At 40.7% G+C, this 22,339-nt stretch overlaps 1 protein-coding gene across 1 annotated transcript in view; it reads left to right on the plus strand.

Moving 5' to 3' along the window:
* Window positions 1–22,339, plus strand: part of RNF175 (ring finger protein 175) — a 71,073-nt gene that overhangs the window by 40,118 nt on the left and 8,616 nt on the right. Inside the window, 5 exon segments of the mRNA XM_024757463.1 lie at window positions 7,984–8,091; window positions 12,419–12,490; window positions 12,492–12,540; window positions 16,927–17,057; window positions 20,286–20,387. Of these exon segments, the coding sequence (XP_024613231.1) occupies window positions 7,984–8,091; window positions 12,419–12,490; window positions 12,492–12,540; window positions 16,927–17,057; window positions 20,286–20,387 (462 nt within the window).

Genomic DNA, 22,339 nt, shown 5'->3' on the forward strand with positions numbered 1-22,339 from the left:
GGACATAAAGGGAGAAATCGACAGCAATACAATAAGAGCAAGGGATTTTACTGTTCCACTTATATCAATGGATAGATCAGCCAGATAGAAAATCAGTAAGGAAACATTGGCCTTAAATGATTAGATCAGATGAACTTAATAGATATATATAGAACACTGCATCCAAAAACTGCAGAATACACATTCTTTTCAAGTGCACATGGAACATTCTCCAGGGTAGATAACATGCTAGGCCATGTGTCAAACAAGTGTCAATAAATTTAAGAAGATCAAAATCATATCAAGTGTTTTTCCTGATCACAACAGTATAAAAGTAGAAATCAATTACAAGAAAAAAACTGGAAAAAATATAAACACATGGATACTAAACAACTTGCTACTAAACGACCAATGGGTGAACAAAGAGATAAAAAGGAAATCAAAAAACACCTCAAGACAAATGAAAATGGAAACATAAAGATCCAAAATCTATGGGATGCAGCAAATCAGTTTTAAGAGGGAAGTTCATAGCAATACAGGCCAACCTCAAGAAACAAGAAAAATCTCAAATAAACAACCTAAATTTACAACTAAAAGGAACTAGAAAAAGAAGACTATACAAAGCCCAAAGTTAGTAGAAGAATGGAAATAATAAAGATCAAAGTGGAAATAAATGAAATAGAGACTTTAAAAAAATTAAAAAGATCAATGAAACTAAGAGCTGTTTTTTGAAAGGATAAACAAAACTGATGAACCTACCTTAGCCAGTCTCATTGAGAACCTACCTTAGCCAGTCTCATTGAGAAAAAAGGAGAGGGCCCAAGTAAATAAAATCAGAAGTGAAATAGGAGAAATTACAACCAATACCACAAACATACAAACAATCATAAGAGACTACTATGAACAATTATCTGCCAACAAATTACACAACCTAGAAAAAATGGATAAATTGCTAGAAAAATACAATCTTCCAAGACTGAATCAGGATGAAATAGAAAATCTAAAAAGACCAATTACTAGTAATGAAATTGAATCAGTAATCAAAAACTTCCAAAAAACAAAAGTCCAGGACCAGATGCTTCACAGGGAGTTCTACCAAACATTTAAAGAAGAGTTAATACTAATCCTTCTCAAACTATTCCAAAAAATTAAAGAGGAAGGAACACTCTCAAACTCAATCTACAAGGCTAGTAATACCCTGATACCAAAACCAGACAAAAACACTACCAAAAAAGAAAATTACAGGCCGATATCCTTGATGATCATAGATGCAAATATCTTCAAAAAATATTTGGAAACCAAATTCAACAATACATTATAAGGATCATACACCATGATCAAGTGGGATTTATTCCAGGGATGCAAGGATAGTTCAGCATCCACAGGTCAATCAACATGATACACCACATTAACAAAACAAAGGATAAAAATCACATGATCAGGGAGGGGGAAGGGTGAGTTCTGACAGGGCGAGAGAGAGTCATGGACATATACACACTAACAAACGTAGTAAGGTAGATAGCTAGGGGGAAGCAGCCGCAAGGCACAGGGATATTAGCTCGGTGCTTTGTGACAGCCTGGAGGGGTGGGATGGGGAGAGTGGGAGGGAGGGAGACGCAAGAGGGAAGACATATGGGAACATATGTATATGTATAGCTGATTCACTTTGTTATAAAGCAGAAACTAACACACCATTGTAAAGCAATTATACCCCAATAAAGATGTTTAAAAAAAAAAAATCACATGATCATCTCAATGGGTTCAGAAAAGGCATTTGAAAAATTCAACATTGATTTATGATAAAAGCTCTCAACAAAGTGGGTATAGAGGGAACATACCTCAACATACTAAATTCCATTTATGACAAACCCACAGCTAACATCATACTCAACAGTGAGAAGCTGGACACTTCTCCTCTAAGATCAGGAACAAGACAAGGATGCCCACTCTCATCACTTTTATTCAACATATTGATAGTTTTGGAAGTCCTAGCGACAGCAATCAGAGGAGTAAAAGAAATAAAAGGAATCTAAATTTGAAAGGAAGAGGTAAAACTGTCACTGTTTGCAGATGACATGATACTATATGTAGAAAATCCTAAAGATGTCACCAGAAAAATACTAGAGCTCATTAATGAATTTGGTAAAGTTGCAGGATATAAAATTAATACAAAGAAATCTGTTGCATTTCTATACACTAACAATGAACTATCAGATATAGAAATTAAGGAAACAATCCCACTTATCATAGCATCAAAAAGAATAAAATACCTAGGAATAACCTACCTAAGGAGGTAAATGACCTGTAGTCAGAAAATTGTAAGACACTGATAAGAGAAATTGAAGATGACACAAATAGAGAGATATACTGGGCTTATGGATTGGAAGAATTAATATTGTTTAAATATCCATACTACCCAAGGCAATCTACAGATTCAATGCAATCCCTATTAAAATACCAATGGCATTTTTCACAAACAGTCCTAGAATTTGTATGGAATCACAAAAGACCCCAAATGGCCAAAACAATCTTGAGAAAGAAGAACTGAGCTGGAGGTATCACACTCCTGATTTCAAACCATACTACAAAGCTATAGTAATCAAAACAGTATGGTACTGGCACAGAAACAGACACTTAGATCAGTGGAACAGAATAGAGAGTCCAGAAATAAACCCATGTTAATATGGTCAATTAATCTACAATAAAGGAGGCCAGAATATACAATGGCAAAAAGACAGTCTCTTCAGTAAATGGCACTGGGAAAACTGAACAGCTACATGTAAAAGAATGAAACTAGACCATTTTCTTACACTATATACAAAAATAAACTCAAAATGGATTGAAGGTTTAAATGTAAGACCTGAAACCATAAAAATCCTAGAAGAAAACATAGGCAGTATGCTCTTTGACATCAGTTTTTGCAATATTTTTTTGACCTGTCTCCTCAGGCAAGGACAACAAAAGCAAAAATAAACAAATGGGACCACATCAAACTAAAAAGCTTTTGCACAACAATGGAAACTATTAACAAAAATGAAAAGGTAACCTACTGATGGGAGAAGATATTTGCAAATGATATGTTCAATAAGGGGTTAATCTCCAAATATATAAAGAACTCATACAACTCTATCAAAAACCAACAATCCATTTTAAAAGTGGGCTAAGGACATGAATAGACATTTTTCCAAAGAAGACATACAGATGGCCAACAGGCACATGAAAAGATGCTCAACACCAATCATCAAGGAAATGAAAATCAAAACCATAATGAGATGTTATCTCACACCTGTCAAATGGCTATTATCAAAAAGACAAGAAGTAATAAGTGTTGGCAAGAATGTGGAGAAAAGGGAACCCTTGTGCACTGTGGGTGGGACTGTAAACTGGTGGAGCCACTATGGAAAACAGTATGGAGGTTCTTTTAAAAAATGTTTAAATACAATTACCTTACCACCCAGCAATTCCTCTTTTGGGTATTTAACCAAAGAAAACAAAAACACTAATTTAAAAACATGTGTGCTCCCCCATGTTCATGGCAGCATTTACAATAGCCAATATATGGAAGCAGCCTAGGTGTCCATCAATAGCTGAATGGATAAAGAAGATAGGGTATATACCCATGATGGAATATTACTCAACCATTAAAATTATTGAATTTTGCATTTTGATTGGACAACATGGATGGACCTAGAGGGTGTTATACTAAGTTTAAAAGTCAGACAAAGACAAATATCATATATTACTTATATGTGGCATGTAAAAACAAACAAACAAATGAAAAAACATAACCAAACAGAGTCATAGATACAGAGAACAAACTAGTGGTTGCCACAGGGGAAGGGAGTGGAGGAATGGGTGAAATAAGTGAAAGGAATTAAGAAGTACAAACTTTGGGACTTCCCTGGTGGTCCAGTGGTAAAGAATCCATCTTACAATGCAGGGGACGCAGGTTTGATCCCTGGTTGGGGAACTAAGATCCCACATACCTCGAGGCAACTAAGCCTGCATGCCACAACTACAGATCCCACACACCCTGGAGCCTGCGCGCCACAACTAGAGAAGAGGAAAACCTGCTCGCCACTAGAGAGAAGCCCACGTACCACGATGAAGAGGCCTCGCACTTCAACAAAAGATCCTGCATGCCTCAATGAAGATTCCACGTGCCACAGCTACGTCCCGAGGCAGCCAAACTTAAAAATAAATTAAATAATTTTTTTAAAAAGAAGTACAAATTTCACGTTATAAAGTAAGTAAGTTACAGGAATGCAATGTACAGGCATACCTTTTGCGTCGGGTTCCAGACCACTGTAATAAAGTGAATTTCACAATAGAGTGAGTCACACAAGTTTTCTGGTTCCCCAGTGCACATAAAAGTTTACACTATATATGCTTACACTATACTGTAGCCTATTAAGTGTGCGATAGAAATATATTCAAAAAAACGATGTACATACCTTATTTTTAAATATGCATTGCTAAAATGTGCTAACCATCATCTGAGCCTTCAGCAGGTTGCACTCTTGTTGCTGGCGGAGGGTCTTGCCTCCATGTTGGTGGCTGCTGACTGATCAGGGTGGTGGCCACTGAAGGCTGGGGCTGCTGTGGCTATTTCTTAAAATAAGACAGCGAAGTCTGCCTCATCGATTGACTCTTTCATGGACGATTTCTCTGCAGCATGTGGTGCTGTTTGAAAGCATTTTACCCACATAGAACTTCTCTCAAAATTGGAGTCAGTCCTCTCACACCCTGCTGCTGCTTTATCAACTGAGTTTATGTAATATCCCAAATCCTTTGTTGTCATTTGAACGGTCTCCACAGCATCTTCACCAGGAGAAGATTCCATCTCAAGAAACCACTTTCTTTGCTCATCCACATGAAGCAATTCCTCATTTGTTCAAATTTTATCAGGAGATTGCAGCAATTTGGTCGCATCTTCAGGTTCCACATCGAATTCTAGTTCTCTTGCTATCTCCACCACCTCTGCAGTTCCTTCTTCCACTGAAGTCTTGTACTCCTCAAAGTCATCCATGAGGGTTGGAATCAGCTTCTTCCAAACTCCTGTCAATGCTGATATTTTTTACCTGTTCCCATGAATCACAAGTATTCTTAACAGCATTTAGAATGGTGAATCCTCTCCAGAAAGTTTTTTATTTACTTTGCCCAGATCCATCAGAGGAATCACTATTTATGACAGCTATAGCCTTGTGAAATGTACTTCTTAAATAATAAGAATTGAAATTGGTCCTTGATTTATGGGCTGCAGAATGGATACTGTATTAGTAGGCATAAAAGCATTAATCTCATTGTCCATCTCCATCAGAGCTCTTGAGTGACCACGTGCATTGTCAATGAGCAGTAATATTTTGAATCTTTTTTTCTGAGGAGTACTAAGTATTCAGTAAACCTTGTTGTAATCAGATGTGCTGCCATGTAGGCTTTGTTGTTCCATTTATAGAGCAGAGGCAGAATAGACTGAGCATAATTCTTCAGGGCCCTAGGATTTTCGGAATGGTAGATGAGCATTGGCTTCGACTTAAAGTCACCAGCTACATTAAACCCTAACAAGAGCGTCAGCCTGTCATTTGAAGCTTTGAAGCCAGGCATTGACTTCTCTTCTCTAGCTGTGAAAGTCCTAGAAGCCATCTTCCAATAGAAAGCTGTTTTGTCTACATTGAAAATCTGTCGTTTAGTGCAGCCACCGTCATTAATTATCTTAGCTAGATCTTCCGGATAACTTGCTGCAGCTTTCTGGTGCAACAGCGCTTGCTGCTTCACCTTGCACTTTTGTGTTACAGAGCTAGCGTCTTTCTTTAAATCTTATGAACCAACCTCTGCTAGCTTCAAACTTTTCTTCTGCAGCTTCTTCACCTCTCTCAGCCTTCAGGGAATTGAAGGGAGTTAGGGCCTTGCTCTGGATTAGGCTTTGGCTTAAGAGAATGTAGTGGCTGGTTTGATCCTCTATCCAGACCACTAAAACTTTCTCCACATCAGCAATAAGGCTGTTTCACTTTCATTTCTGTGTTTATTGGAGCAGCACTTTTAAATTCCTTCAAGTACTTTTCCTTTGCATCCACAACTTGGCTCGCTGCTTGGTGCAAGAGGCCTAGCTCTCAGCCTACTTCTGCTTTGACATGCCTTCCTCACTATGCTTAATCATTTCTAGCTTCTGATTTAAAGTGAGAGACACGCAACTCTTCCTTTCACTTGAACACTGGGACCACTGTAGGGTTATTAATTGGCCTGATTTCAATATTGTTGTGTCTCAGGGAATAGAGAGGGCTGAGGAAAGGGAGAGAGATGGGCGAATGGCCAGTGGATGGAGCAGTCAGAACACACACAATATTTATCAATTGTTTGCCATCTTACATGGGTGTGGTTTGTGGTACCCCAAAACAATGACAATAGTAACATCAAAGATCACTAATCACAGGTCATCATAACAAATATAATAATAATAAAGTTTGAAATCTTGCAAGAACTACCAAAATGGGACACAGAGACAAAAAGTGAGCAAATGCTGTTGGAAAAAATGGCATATATAGACTTGGTTGACAAAGGGTTGACACAAGCCTCAATTTGTAAAAACAAACAAACAAAAAGCCCCTGCAGTATCTGCAAAGTTCAATAAAGCGAGGTCTGCCTGTATAGTTGATAATATAGTAATAACTTTGTATTGTGATAGATGGTAACCAGACTCATAGTGGTGATCATTTCGTAATGCATAAAAATGTCAACTCACTATGTTGTACACCTGAAACTAATAAAATATCATAAGTCAACTATACTTCAATAAAAATTTTTTAAAAATAAATAACGCTGAAACATTGCATCAGTAATACCATAGAACACAAGCATTTGGTGCAATGTCTCCAACAGGGAGGAAGTTGGGGAAGGTGAGAGTTGGGGACAGGGCTCCAGGGGTCAGAGGTAAAAGGGGGGGCCAGGTCTTTCGAGGGAGACTCTGAATGAAGTGTGGGGTGAAATGCAGGAGAGGGGCTTCAAGAGGATGAGGAGGGAAAGGGCTGAGGGCGAACAGGGCCCCCTACCATTGTTCACCCTTGTGTGCAATGTGCCAGCACCCCCTATCTTCTCTGGGCACCAAGCCTGGGGCCCCCAGCCCTCCTCCTTCCACCCTCTCTTCTTGTTCCAGTGGGCAGGGTCCTTGTACCATGGTGTCCCAGGAATGACACTGTGCCTCCATCCTCTTCCCACATTCTCTCGGGCACGAAGCAGCCGTGTGGCCTTTCTGTAGTTTTTCTAAGGGCTTTTACTGCCTGGAATGAGGGAAATGAAAAGGGTACATGGCTCCTTCTAGATCATCTCCACTCTTGCCCTCATTCTCTATACTCTTCCTTCTCCATTTGGACCCTGTGGGAAGAGGGAAAGGCCTTAGAAGTCATCATGGTGAGTGTGGGACACACAAAGGACCCATCCACATAGCAGAAAAAACAAGTCTGAAGCACTCTTGCTCCAGGACTGGGGCATGGGGTGCTGTTTGAGTGGAGAGGCGATGGGGTGAGGGCTGGTGATGCCTGCCCTGGGGCTGGGGCAGCAGGAGGGAAGAGAAACTCCTGGGGGTCTCCCCTCTAGACTTCTCTTCCCATCTTTTGCTTGCCTCCAAAGTACTCTTGCCAAAACCACTCTAAGCTAACCTAGGGCCAAATGAGAAAAGGAGGAGAGGAAGGTAGGCAGAGTCCCATATAGAATAACCAGTCCTGAAGGCCATTTTTACATGAGGAACATAAATAAGTCACAATGAATTTACATATGCATATACACAGAAACACATGTGCATGATAGTACTGTTTATATACTGCTTGTTGATAGTGTATTAAAACTCGAGATAATTACGGGGTTTAGCTGATATAATATACTCATGTTCTGTATATTGCATAATGAATAGAATTTTAGAAACTAAAAATTGACTTATAACAATGTTCTAAAAAGGTAAAATATTCTATAGTACATCGTGTTTTGTGATTCTCCCCATTTTTCACTCCACAGATTGGTCTACAAATGGTTTCTTCTCATCCAAAAAGGCAGCTGTGCATTTGGTGCTGTGGTTTATTTGGCTATCATGTTTACAATGTGTGGATTCAATTTATTTTTCAAGTAAGTATCTCCAATTAAGACATTCATATCTCCAAGCACTTGCTTATAACATTCACCTGGTCGAGTTCTCTGTCTCTGGAAGCCATGTTTGGCCCTACACTTTTCCATGCACACGTTGTTTATAGGCCTATCATTGGTATCGTAGATATCACTGGGGAAAACCAGGAGAAAAGGAAGAGAAAACCCACAGATTTAAAAGTTTTCCAAAAATTATAAGCTTTAAAGAGAATCTATACGTGGTCTATAAGTTTAAAAGATCACCATTAAAAGCAGGCTGACAGGGCTTCCCTGGTGGCGCAGTGGTTAAGAATCTGCCTGCCAATGCAGGGGACATGGGTTCGAGCCCTGGTCCGGAAAGATCCCACATGCCGCGGAGCAACTAAGCCTGTGCGCCACAACTACAGAGCCTGCGCTCTAGAGACCATAAGCCACAACTACTGAAGCCTGCACGACTAGAGCCCCTGCTCTGCAGCAAGAGAAGCCACCCAATGAGAAGCCCACGCACTGCAATGAAGAGTAGCCCCCGATCACCGCAACTAGAGAAAAGCCCGCGCGCAGCAACAAAGACCCAATGCAGCCAAATTAATAAATAAATTTAAACAAACAAACAAACAATAACGTAGGCTGACATTTACGGTAAAGTAGTTCTTACTGAACTACAAATTTCCCTTCCACAAAATCCTGAAGTGTCATTTCCTTCTATAGATCTTCTTCCTTAAAACCTCTAGAAGTATACTATCCAATACAGTAGCCACTAGCCTATGTAACTACGGAGCACTTAAATTATGACATAAGAGGTGCTGTAAGTCTAAAATACACTTTGGATTTCAAAGACAGCATAAGAAAATAATTCTTCTATCAATTATATGCTGCGATGATAGTACTCTGGATGTATTGGTGAAATTACTTCATGTGTTTCTTTTTACCTTTTTAGTGTGACTACAAGAAAACTTTTAATTTTGTCCAATCTATATTTCCACTGGACAGCACTGCTCTGGAATTTTGTTTCTGGTATCCATGAAATCCCTTTTGCTGGGAGCAGTTAGGAAAAGAGGAAACTGAGTACTGAAACTTTCACTGAAAGAGAGGTGAAGAAATAAAAAAACAAGAAAGTCTAAGGAGAAATAAAGGAAATTGGGATAATAATATCTATGACTCAGAACCGTGCTCCCATTGCGAAGATGGTTGCTGAGATGTGCTACGGGTGAGGGTCTCACGGGCAGAGCTGAGGCTGTGTAATCAACCTATGTCCTAGAAAGGGAATGTAAGACATACTGCACAGCCATGGAAAACATGTCAAATGAAAAATTTCCTGGAAGATCTGTCACATCAAAGTTACTCTAAATCTCTAGGATCTTAACAGAAATTCAGAGGCAGAGGCCAGCAACTCTTAACTCATAAAATAAGGAAGACAGGGCTTCCCTGGTGGCGCAGTGGTTAAGAATCCACCTGCCAATGTAGGTGACACGGGTTCGAGCCCTGCTCCAGGAAGATCCCACATGCCGTGGAGCAACTAAGCCCGTGCACCACAACTACTGAGCCTGTGCTCTAGAGCCCGTGAGCCACAACTACTGAGTCCACATGCCACAACTACTGAAGCCTGCACACCTAAAGCCTATGTTCTGCAACAAGAGAAACCACCGCAATGAGAAGCCCGTGCACCGCAACGAAGAGTAGCCCCAGCTCGCTGCAACTAGAGAAAGCCCACGTGCAGCAATGAAGACCCAACACAGCCAAAAATAAAATAAAGCTTAAAAACTACTTTAAAAAATAATAATAATAAATAAATAAAATAAGGAAGACAATCAGATTGAGAGCCAGCCCTGGGAGGAAGGGCTCTTCCTATGGCAACATAGCAATCTGATTTTATAAGTATTTCATGAAACTTTCAGAGCAGGAACTCCTACCATTCTCTAGCAGGAAAGGGATAGAAAATAACTGTACAGATCTATTATTATTAGTTTAAGCTATAGAAAGACACGGATTTATTTTTTCAGCATACTGTCTCTATTACTTTAATGAATGTAAAAGTATTCATAAGGACTTTTATGAAGTTACTTGGGAATAGAGTTGCCCCAAGATTATTATCCATATAATTTTAAGGTCCTTAACCAGGAATTCTCCTATAGTGAGGCATTCAAAGAATCTAACCCTTCAGATGGGAAGGAACTATTTTTTTCACTACTAATTTTTGTTGAGCATTATGGTATTAAGATTCTTTTCTGTGGAACCACGAGTTCATTGCTACACTTTTTATCAATTAGATTATAAATACGTGCTCCCCTGGGTATGGAGGGAAGGTCGTCTTCATTCTTCCTCACTGCCCCAATTCTCAAATATTGAAAGGATGAAACCACCCGCTGTGTTGGAATTCCGGTTCGCATTACCAAAAGATGGCTGCCCTCTAGGTCTACACAGCTCTCTGCCTTTACCATTTCCTCCTCAAATTAAGAGTAAAAAAACTACCAGAAGAAGGTTCCAGAGACAGACTTCCCAATGCCTCTCCTCTCTCCACTTCCTTCCCAACTCAGTCAGACCCACCTATATCCATTGCTAGTATTTGAGACTGTTTACAGAGATAGCACATCAAAAGTGCAATGATTAAGATCCAGACATTACATTAGAAGCTAATCATTTACTTTCTTTTTGAATTTTTTTTAATACAGCAGGTTCTTATTAGTTATCTATTTTATATGTATTAGTATATATAGGTCAGTCCCCATCTCCCAAATCATCCCACCACCACCAATCCCCCCCTGCCCCCGCTTTCCCCCTTTGGTGTCCATACGTTTGTTCTCTACATCTGTGTCTCTATTTCTGCCTTGCAAAACTGTTCATCTGAACCATTTTTCTAGATTCCACATATATGCATTAATGTACAATATTTGTTTTTCTATTTCTGACTTACTTCACTCTGTATGATAGTCTCTAGGTCCATCCACGTCTCTACAAATGACCCAATGGAATATTACTTATGGCTGAGTAATATTCCATTGTATATATGTAACATATCTTCTTTATCCATTCATCTGTCAATGGGCATTTAGGTTGCTTCCATGACCTGGCTATTGTAAAGAGTGTTGCAATGAACATTTGGGTGCTTGTGTCTTTTTAAATTATGGTTTTCTCTGGGTATATGCCCAGTAGTGGGATTGCTGGGTCATATGTTAGTCCTATTTTCAGTTTTTAAGGAACCTCCATACTGTTCTCCATAGTGGCTGTATCAATTTACATTCCCACCATCAGTGCGTGAGGGTTCCATTTTCTCCACACCCTCTCCAGAATTTGTTGTTTGTAGATTTTCTGATGATGCCCATTCTAACTGGTGTGAGGTGATATAATCATTTACTTTTTAAAGAAACATTTACCTTTAAAAAAGAAATAGGGGTTGTCACAGAGAATCCTAGTGCATTTGAAATACGATCCAACTTGCAAAAATATTTTTTTTATTAACACACGGCAACCACGGCATAGCAGCAAAGGGCATCAAAATTTGCGCTTGATTCCTGGTTTCATTTTGTACCAATTGTCATGTTAAGCAAATCACTTTTTCTAAGTCTCCGTTTTTTCAAAGGTAAATTGGGGATAATAATATCTATCTCAAATATTTTTAGGAAAGATAAAGTATTTGAAAGCATTCTGTAAAATCTAAGTTTGATAGCAGGGATTCTCAACCCTAGCTGCTGCCCCGACCTCACCCCAGGCCACTTAAATTAGAGCCCCTGAAAGTGGGCTCGTGTATCAGTATAGGTCTAAATCTCCCCCAGGTGATTCCAATCTACAATTAGGGCTGAGAATCATTGGACTATTAAAGAGGTTCCTAATGTTAGTGGACCACTGCAATCACCTGTTGTCTGGAGAGCCTCCAAAAATATTGCTGCACAGGCCCCACCCCCAGAAAGCCTGATGTAATTGGCCCAGGGTGCAGCCTGGAGATGGAGGTTTTTACAAGCTGCCCAGGTTTTTCTACACGCAGCCAAGCTTGAGAACTGCTGGTTAGAGTTGGCTTGTCTCAGCACTGCAGTCCTAAGAAGCCTTTAAACATTCTCAATAATGACTTTGTCCACTTAGCCCTGAGTAGTAAAATTTGAATGGAATTTTAAATTCCTTCATTAAAAAAAAAATTAAACAAATAAGTGGGGGGAAATACCACCAAGGCTCTGTTAGATACCATGGCAGGAAATACTGGGTTGGCCAAAAAGTTCGTTTGGGGTTTTTGACCAAACCAAATGAACTTTTTGGCCAACCCAATACTTTCCAAGCTGCAGCCCTCACCCATCCCCACAAATGCCACATCCTTACATCCCTTCACTGTTGTTCTCAGTAGAATCAAGGCTAGAGATTCCATGGATTTTGGCATCATGCCCTCGTTCTATGGCCTCTACTATGGAGTAATGGGGACACTTTGCAGAGATCTGCTCAGATTACATGGCTTCTACTATAGGGGAAGCGTTGCTTTCATTCTTTGAAATCATTTATGGTACATGGAAAAATGGTCTCATCTTACACATTTGCATCCATTTTCAAAAATAGATAAGTCTTTTTTGGTTCTGTCAGCCCAACTGCTCCCTGGATTCTCCTGGCATCAGATTATCTGAAAGTAACCATGTCTAGCATACTCCAATTGCCAACATATAAAGGATTAGTAAAAATTCAGCAATAACAAAAACACTTGATCTCTGCTAATGCAAATAAAAGTCATATTTTATGCACATAAAACACTTTAGAATCAACCAATGCCTCATCATAAAGATATGATGTTATCATTATCATTATACAGCAGTTATCATTATACAGCATTTGAAGAAGTAGAAGACAAAAAAAGTGTGCTAAATGTATTCTAACTGTAATATTCTTCCCTGGAATTTAAAAAAAATCCCTAGTAATTTTTTTTTAACTCTCTTAAAATTAAAACTCAGAATGGACATACTTTCTGGTTAGATGGATTCCAGATTCAGATATTAGGAGTATCCATCTGTGTCTAACACATGCACATCTCTTAAAAACTTGCATACCAAGGGCTCCAGGGAAGACCCAGTGGTTTCAGAAATTCCACATCTCTGCCCTCTACCAGTCTTTTGGTACACAGCCAGATGTAAAATGGAAAAACCAGTGTGAGTGACAAGAGAAGAGTGAACTTCTGGACTATTGTTCTCCCTCTCTTTATGGGACAGGACTGAGTAAACAAGACCTTGACTTCACCTCCCATCTCTGTAGGCTCCATCTTACTCTTTTCCTAGAGCCTGGAATCCAACTTCTATAGTGAAATTCTGGAATTGCCCTGCCATGTGTAATCTCTGAGACAACTGCCTTTCTTATAAGGTTTAAGGTGAACAGAGGAGGGAGCATTTTTGCTCCTACTTCCTCCAACAAAAACCAGAGCCATCCCCCCTCTAAATAATTCCCAAAGCCTCTTGTGCTTGTTTAGGGACAGGAGAGGAAGAGAAGAGTTGTATGTCCTCTGTTCGCCAGTGAACCAGGAAGAAGAGACTTAACCTGGCAAGACAACCAAGTCTTTAAGCACCAACATCCTGGAGATTTCTCACCTGACCCCACCCCACCAATCTTCAACATCTTGTCATCTCCTGTCATCCTCTTTCCAACCACCAGAGACATAAAAACCCCTGCCTTGAGCCACTGGCACAGCCATCTGTGACTTAAACTGATGGTGTGTGTGTGTCTGTGTGTGTGTGTGCATGCACACTTGTGACAGAGGTAAAGAGGAAGCAAAGGATGAGCACTCTCCATTCTCACCCCAGTGCCCAAGCCCCACACTAATTGTCAGACTCTGGGAGTGGAGCCAGTGCATCTGCTTTGTTTTAAAAGCTCCCTAGGAAAAGGAATGAGCTATTAAGCCATGCCAAACTTGGATGAATTGTAAATATATATTGCTTAGTGAAAAGAAGCCAGCCTGAAAAGGCTACATACTACATGATTCCACTTCTATGACAATTTGAAAAAGGTACAGCTATGGAGACGCTAAAGAGATCTGTGGTCGCCAGGGGGTTAGGGAGGGAGCAGGGTTGAATGTGTGAAGCACAGGTTATTTGTTAGGGTGGTGAAGTTATTCTGTGTGATACTCTAATGGTGAATACATGACACTATGCATTTGTCAAAATCAACAGTATTTTATAGTGGAAAGGGTAAACCTTAATGTATGCAAATCTTAAGAAATCATTTAGGATGTCAGGGAATGCCAGGATAGAATGTAGACTGTGACAAAAGAGTTTAACTGTATTACAAATGTATGAAATAACCTCACTGAAGGGGGTGGGGGGAAAGTGCTGACCTAAGTCACTTTGAAATGAGTGGAGATATAAGATTAAAAGCAAAAGGAACTATACATAAGCACTGCATGTTAGTTCATAAAGTAGTTTCCCTCAGGGCTACGGGTTAACTATTTTGATACCACTAAACATGTATTCTGGAATTGGACTACCAAGTAAATGGAAGACCGATTGTGGGAGCTACATTTCTTACTCTCAGAAGCTTACATACAAGCAAGGAGAAAAGGCTAGAATTATCTATGTAGTAATGGATGAGTCAAAGACATCAGTCTGAACTCATGTTTAGCTTAATGTATCTTAATGTAGATGATACATATAGAAATATTTATAGATATGTGTATACACATGGGTTAGTATATACAGACATATTTCCTTGCTCTGTCAGCTACGAAGCCCTAGAAGCAATGACACCTCAGTAGCATTGAGCACACCGAGTACCCAGATCTTGGTTTCTAATACCATTCTATAATAAGAGGAAGCAGTGCTTCTTGGAAAAATGACTGACTCTGATCTTGGCAGGGAATATACAATATGAGCCTGGAGTATCTTGTAGTGTCAGAAAGTAAGGAAGTGCTCAAAAAAAACCCCACACAAGAAAAAACCCACAATGATGGGGATATGTCAAAGAGACACAGAAGCCAACTGAAAGAGAGCCCAACGGCCAAAGCTGAAACAATTTGAGCAACACAATGGTAGGTAGTAGTAGTAGTAATAGTATTGGGTTATAACTCAAAGTATAGAATAAATATCCATGAGTCCATAGTGACATAAATAAATGATTGGATAGATAAATAAATTAAATAAATAAATAAATAGAGGAGAATAGACAAATCTCCTATGCAGAAGAATTCCACATAATTTATGTAGATACTCCACCCTTAAGAAGCTTGTGTGGTTAAATGTTATGTGTCAACTTGACTAGGCTCTGGTGTCCAGTTGTTTGATCAAACACCAGTCTATGTGTTGCTTTGAATGTATTTTGTAGATATGATTAACTTTAAGGGAAAGAAAATACCCTTGAAAATATGGATGGGTCTTAGCTAATCAGTTGAAGGCCTTAAGGGCAAAAACTGAAGTTTCCCTGAGAAGAAGGAATACTGCCTTAAGTCTGAAATAACTCTTTTCAGAGTTTACAGCCTGCTAGCCTGCCCTCCAGGTTTCAGACTTCCCAGCCCCAAGTCTTTAAAATGAGTCTCTCTCTCCCTCTCCCTCCCTCCCTCCCTCTCTCTCTCTCTCTCTCTCTCTCTCTCTCTCTTTTTCTCTCTCTCTCCACACACACACACACACTCATGCATATCCTATCAGTTCCATTTCTCTGGAGAACGCTGACTAATACAGAGGTGGAGCATAACTTATAACTTCCCACTCCTTAAGTGTGAGCTGCTCATGGTGATGATGACTTCCTTCCAAGGAGTACAGTATAAAAAGAAGTAAAAGAACGAGTAGCTTTATAGTGGAGAAATTTGACAACCACTATCTCAAGCTAGGCAATCAAGGTCAACATCAACAGTGACGTCATGTTGACTGCATGTACCCTTGCTACGGTGTGGTAAGAATGGCATTTCACCTCTGTTATCTTCCTCCCTAAAACCATAACCCCAGCTTAACCAAGAGAAGAAACATCAGCTAAATTCTGATTGAAGGACATTCTACAAAATACCTGCCTCCAATACTGTCAAAGTCAGAAGGAAACCAAAGTCTGAGAAACTGCCAAAGCCAAGAGGAGCCTAAGGAGACACGATAATTAATGGTATCCTAGGTGGGGTTTTGAAACAAAATAAGGACATTAAGGGAAAACCAAGTAATCTGAATAAACTATACACTTTATTTCATAATAAGGTATCAATGTTGGCTCATTAATTGTGACAAATGTACCATACTGATGTAAGATGTCACTGATAGGGGAAACTTGGTATGGGAACTCTGTACTATCTTCATATCTTTAAGTTTAAAGCTATTACAAAATACATATTTTATTTTTAAAGGAGCTTCTGAGACATTCTAATGTGCTGCTTATGTTGAGAATCACTCCTCATCCGCAGCCCTGGGGAGACGCAGTGTCTTAAATTAGGGTTCCAGATGCATTGCCTTCTAATGGGATTAGTCTGTGTGCTCCGTATAATCACTTGGGATTATATTAAAATTTTAATTATATTAAAATTAGTTAAAAGATACATAGATGCCTGGGTTTACTCCAGATCTATGAATCAGAGTCTGCAGGAAAATAAAGGGAAGGGTCAGGCTCTGGGTGAACTTAAAAAGCTTCCCGTGTGAGTCTGCACTTACAGCTCTGGATAAAAACTGTTCCTCTCAAAGGATTCCTTGGTGGGGAGGTTAGGTAGTTATAATTAGCGATGTGCTTTGGGTCCATTTGGGGTGCAGTGGGGTTTTGCCTAGAAACCTTTACCCCACAGTAGCATTGTCCCTATGGGAAAAAGTGTTTCAAGTTCTAAACCAACAGAGAAACAGTAAAGACTATGTTCCCAAGCCTGGCAGTGGCTTCCCCGTGTTCCGAGAATGGTGTTGCTCTGTGCCTTTCCCCCAGCAGTTCTACAGAGTCAGTGGGATGCCCACCAGGAGCTCGTCAGACAACATCGGTGCCGCCTGTGGGCAGATCACCGTGGTGCTCGATGAAGAAGGACTCACTGAAAACACCTACCAGCTTTCGTGCAAGCATGTGTATCCTTTCCATGGGAGACCCTTTGGTCTTCATCAAGCCAGTGCCAGGAGGCAGTTTTCAGATAATCTGTGTCAGGCGTGGGCGATAGCCAGTCAGAGAAGACTGTCTCTTCACTTCCCTCCTCCTTCCTTTCCTCCCTTTACCCCCACCCTCTGCCTTGCTTAACGCTCATCCCCAAACCCCAAGCCTTTATCCTCCCACCCATCTTCTTTTAGAGACTTTCTGGCAATCCCTGCTGAATAATGAACTGCTCTTAATTAGCAAGAGGTGAACCTCCTCCAGTAATTTCTTTTTTAAAAAGGAATCTTCATGCCACACAGACAGGAGGGCTGCAGCATCTGTGCAGAGGCTGGCTGGGAAAGCTGGCGAAGCTATAAGCGAACAGGTAGCCAAGAAGGACAAGAGAGAGAAAGGGCTGGGGAGTGAAAAACAGAGTGAAGTTTCAGGTGCAGGGAGGAACTCAGGACTCTCCAGGTGGAGCCCGTGTCTGAGTCTCACAGGAACAAGAAGGACAAAGTGGTGTTCTTTGCCTGGAAATAATCCTTAGGAACCTGCTTGTGTCAACAGTGGTGATGGGGGAAGCCAAGTATCAGCTTTGGTCTTGAAAAGAGGATAAGGTCACAGGCAGCAGGACACCTTAAGTTACACAAGGAGGGACCAAAATGTGAGCACCCAATTCTTGGACTATTTGGTTCCTCTGCCTATGGGTTGTACCCCAAATTGCTATCTATTGGCTGAGGGATCTTTAGGTATTAGGGACCAGACCAGCCTGGGCCTGGAAACCAGCATCCTCTGGGACTCCAGTAACCGTGAGGAAGATCTCCACTGTGCTGAAAGATACTGAGGTCAAGAACCCAGCAGCCTTCCCTGCCTGAGCAAGTAACTCTGGATACCAGAGTCGTGTTTGCGTTGGCCAACAATCAGTATTTTAATTCTTTTCTTAAGAGAAGGCATCATTTATCTTTATTTTATAGTACAATATCAATTTTATAATATTGCTATGCACTCAGTCAGTTCAAAGCTCTGGCATTATGAGGTGGTTAAACCATCTGTCTTTTGCCTCTGAAGCCCACCTAACTCAATCAGTAATGCCCTAGATGTGCAGCACTCATGATTTGATTCTGTTTAATCTGGACAGATTCCATTTATTCAATCCTGAGAGTCAAAAACTGGACCGGGGCTTCCCTGGTGGCGCAGTGGTTGAGAGTCTGCCTGCCGATGCAGGGGACATGGGTTCGTGCCCCTGTCCGGGAAGATCCCACATGCCACGGAGCAGCTGGGCCCGTGCGTCATGGCCGCTGAGCCTGCGCGTCCAGAGCCTGTGCTCCACAACGGGAGAGGCCACAGCAGTGAGAGGCCCGCGTACCGCAAAAAAAAACTGGACCAAATGCATCTGAAATGTATTATTCTAACATTTAAGTTTTAACATTTTAAGGTGAGATACACAAAGATACCCCATGTGGAAGTCTATGTGGTTTCTCAGTGTGATACCTTTCCCAAAAAACTATCATTCTTAGTAGAAATTTTCCAAGTCTAGTCCTAGTTTTAAATATGAATTACTTTTCAAATGTTGGAACAAAACCCCTTCTGCCATTTGCAAGTGGAGGTATTTTCTCTCTCTTCACCTTTAAAAGCCCTTAGGGATTGTTGTACACGTGTGCATATATAATCAAAAATGTAGTCGCCTTTAAATTTGCTTTGCAGGGAGTATTATTAATGGCCCATTTTAGCATGAGTCATATTAACAAGGAGTGGGCAAACCGGAATCATATTAACAAGGGGGCGGGAATCTGAGTCTTGCTCTCCGGCAATTCTGCCAGTGTGGAAGCTTTGCAGATGAGATTTTGAAGATGAGAGAATATTAAAGAGGAGATGGACATTTCGATGATCGCTAGATGACCCCTGAACTCCATACCTATCTGGAAGATGGGGCTGTACTCCAGCCCTTTTGAATGAAGAGCTGTATGGGTTTTGACTCAGAATCTTTGTTATAATACACTGTATGTTAACCCAAGCATGTTGCAAAAGTGACCCCAACGCCAAGAATGTAAAAGAGTGGGAACCCTTAGTTGCACACAGATCTAATATTGAGGAATCATCTACATGGCCTTGACTTGCCTCTGCCTTCATATCCTCCGTCTGTTAGAGAGGGAACATCATTTTTGTTCACACAGGTGTGTAGCAGGCCAGAGAGAACATCGTGTGATCTTGATCCAGAAAGCCACACTGGGGTCAACGACTGTAGAAATAAATCAACATGATGGATCTCATTATAGTTAATCATTTTACCCAAATCTATAAGCTGTGGAACCTGGGGGAAATACATTTGCAAAAGTAATCGGTTTTGAATGATTCATTCAAATATTTGTTCAATAAATAGGCACTTAGGCACTGCTTAATGTGCTGAGCACAGAGATGAATGAGTCATGGTCCCACAGGTAACATATTGCCCAGGAGAGACATGTAAATACACAGAAAGTCATGACACAGAGTGACTTGTGCTCTGTTAAGACTCCGTCCCTGGTGCTGCAGAAAAACATACAGTTCACTGGCAACTTCAGAGCCAAAGGGTCAAACTTTCTGGACAAGGGGTTGTATACAACTGAATCTGTAAACGCCTAGAGTTTTAGATGTTCATTATAGGTTTATATTCTATTAAAAATAACTGGCCCCTTATCAGTAATAAAAAGTTGAGAAAAAACTTATGAAGCTAACAGAAATATTTGTACAAATTCTTGACCACAAATAATTTAAATTTGTCTAGTGCCTAAGACAAGTCTGGTTACATACATAGTAGGTAATGAGTAGGTGCACAAAAAGCCGAATGGAGAGATGCTACGGTAAACACAGAAAAATGCATGATAAGCGAGACAGAGAAATACAATGATATGTTTACATAAGACATTCCTGTAAAAAAGCATGCCCACATTCTTTATGTAATTTAATCACAAGAATCGAGTGAGGTAAGAACACATAAGGCCAAGAAGATCAGTAAATTCCTCAGGGTCATAAGCTATTGCAGCTCTGACTCCAGGCTCCTCTGGGACTTGGTGGTTCCCTTGTCCTGCAGAATCTCCCTAAAAGAGTGATGGACACAACTGAGTCATAACCGAGAGCAATTCCCACCTCCACCACTCCACCCTACAGGTGGGATCACTTCCATTACATCATCATGAAGCAGATTTTGCCCTTTAATATCCAGAAGCTTCCCTAACAAGATCCCTAAGCTTTCATGAATTCTGCATCTGAGGTTGGTGTATTGTTGGTAAAAAGCAGACGTTCCCTTACTGCAAAGAGAAGGTCGATTTGAAGAGGATGATCAATAACCTGTATCCTTTTTTATAAAGTTATGAAATATTATCTCAAATTTTTTTCTGGCGATGTATTCTTTAAACTTTCCTTATCTTCATTATAGGTACAGCAGAAAACGTTCTGTTCTCCCTAACCACCTATTTCAAAACAATTTTCTGGTTTCTTTTCTCCCCTGTGCCTACATTACCATTCTAGTTAGGAAGTTAAATGCCAAAAAAGATACAGTGTACTGTTTTTATTCCAAATATTCCACTATTAGGACTTTAGTGGAAATGTGATGGGACATTGCAAAAGATAGGTGAATATATGGAAGGATAAGATAGGTAGGTAGGTAGGTAGGTAGATAGATAGATAGATAGATAGATAGATAGATAGATAGATAGATAGACAGAGACAGACAGACAGACAGATAGATAGATAGATAGATAGATAGATAGATAGATAGATATAGATAGATAGGCAAACAGATAGCAGATAGCAGGCAAACAGAGAGATGATAGGTAACAGGTGGATGGGACGAGTGGGTGGGGAGACAAATAGATTAGAATTCAGGGCTTCCCTGGTGGTGCAGTGGTTGAGAGTCCGCCTGCTGATGCAGGGGACACGGGTTCGTGTCCCGGTCTGGGAGGATCCCACATGCCGCGGAGCGGCTGGGCCCATGAGCCATGGCCGCTGGGCCTGCGCGTCCGGAGCCTGTTGCTCCGCAACGGGAGAGGCCACAACAGTGAGAGGCCCGCATACCGCAAAAAAAAAAAAAAAAAAAAAAGAATTGAAATTGTAAAGGTCCCAAATGTGAGCTAGAATAGAAAAGTATTTTGAAGGTGTACCAAATTGTTTTATTTCCAGACATGAGTAGGGGGTTTTTCCCCCTGAATTTTGGCTTTTTTAATTCCTTGCTACAGCTCATCTTTTCTTAGGCTAACCTAAGTAATAATAATATTGAAAGGAGTGAAGACCTACTATAGATTTGCTCGACAAATGGCAGCAAAAGGATTTTTATAGACAGCAGGGATCCCCAACTGAATAAACCCAAATCTCCTTAAGGTCACAGGAAGGGAATGTCCCCACCCAGAGCTGACTACAAAGACTTAGCCCTCAACCCCTCACTGGCCCAAGACCATAGTGTATATCTTCCAGGGGCGTAAATGGAACTAAAACATATCCCCCCTTAAGCAGAAGAGCACTGAGGGGATGGTTTCCGCCTGCCAAGTACTCGATCTTCTCCTAAGTGACAGCCTTACTCTTCCTTCTGAGTTCCAGTCACCTGCATTCACAGTGCTAAAGGAGACCCCCACCCTGCTCCCTGCCCCGCCGACTCTTCAAACCCTAAGTGTTTAGTTTGAACCGGCAGCGTTGGCAGCAACGCCCCCATCTCTGGGGACTGCAAACCAAGGAAGGACTTGCAAGCAGGGCAGTGGAGGAGGCAGCGTGCGTGGGCTCCTGGATCTCGGAGCCACACACCAACAACAGAGAGCACCCCCTGCGGCCACCAGCTCCCTTCCCAGACCTGGCCTTCCTCACAGAGTCCGTGCTAGGCAGGCACAGGCAAGGCTGAAAGCCTGTCATGCGCCTTCCTCTCTTCCACTCATCCTAACACAAGTCCAGAACAGCTTTTGTTTAATAACTTACTCATGAAACTGCAGTACATAAATCTTTATTATAAAATTGGCGACATGATCATAAATGTTACCTTAACAATCATTTAAATAACAAAGGACAATTGGTTTCTCTGAGAGAAAGAAATGGTCTTGAGAGAAGAAACTTTTGAATACTACATGTAATCTTTTATTTTTCCCTATGAGATACAGAACTTTATTTCTGAATGTAACATCCTAACAACAATCGTCATTCTTCTAAGGCAGCTAAAGAAATACATGTACTCTTTATTGAGACTCAGTGTAAGATAAAAGCTACATGTGACAAATCTGCCTTTCTGTGTGGAACATTGCTAACAGAGATAGAAGGTATT

Source organism: Neophocaena asiaeorientalis, unplaced genomic scaffold, assembly GCF_003031525.2.
Source record: "Neophocaena asiaeorientalis asiaeorientalis breed wild unplaced genomic scaffold, Neophocaena_asiaeorientalis_V1.1 scaffold238, whole genome shotgun sequence".
Lineage (NCBI taxonomy): Eukaryota > Metazoa > Chordata > Mammalia > Artiodactyla > Phocoenidae > Neophocaena > Neophocaena asiaeorientalis.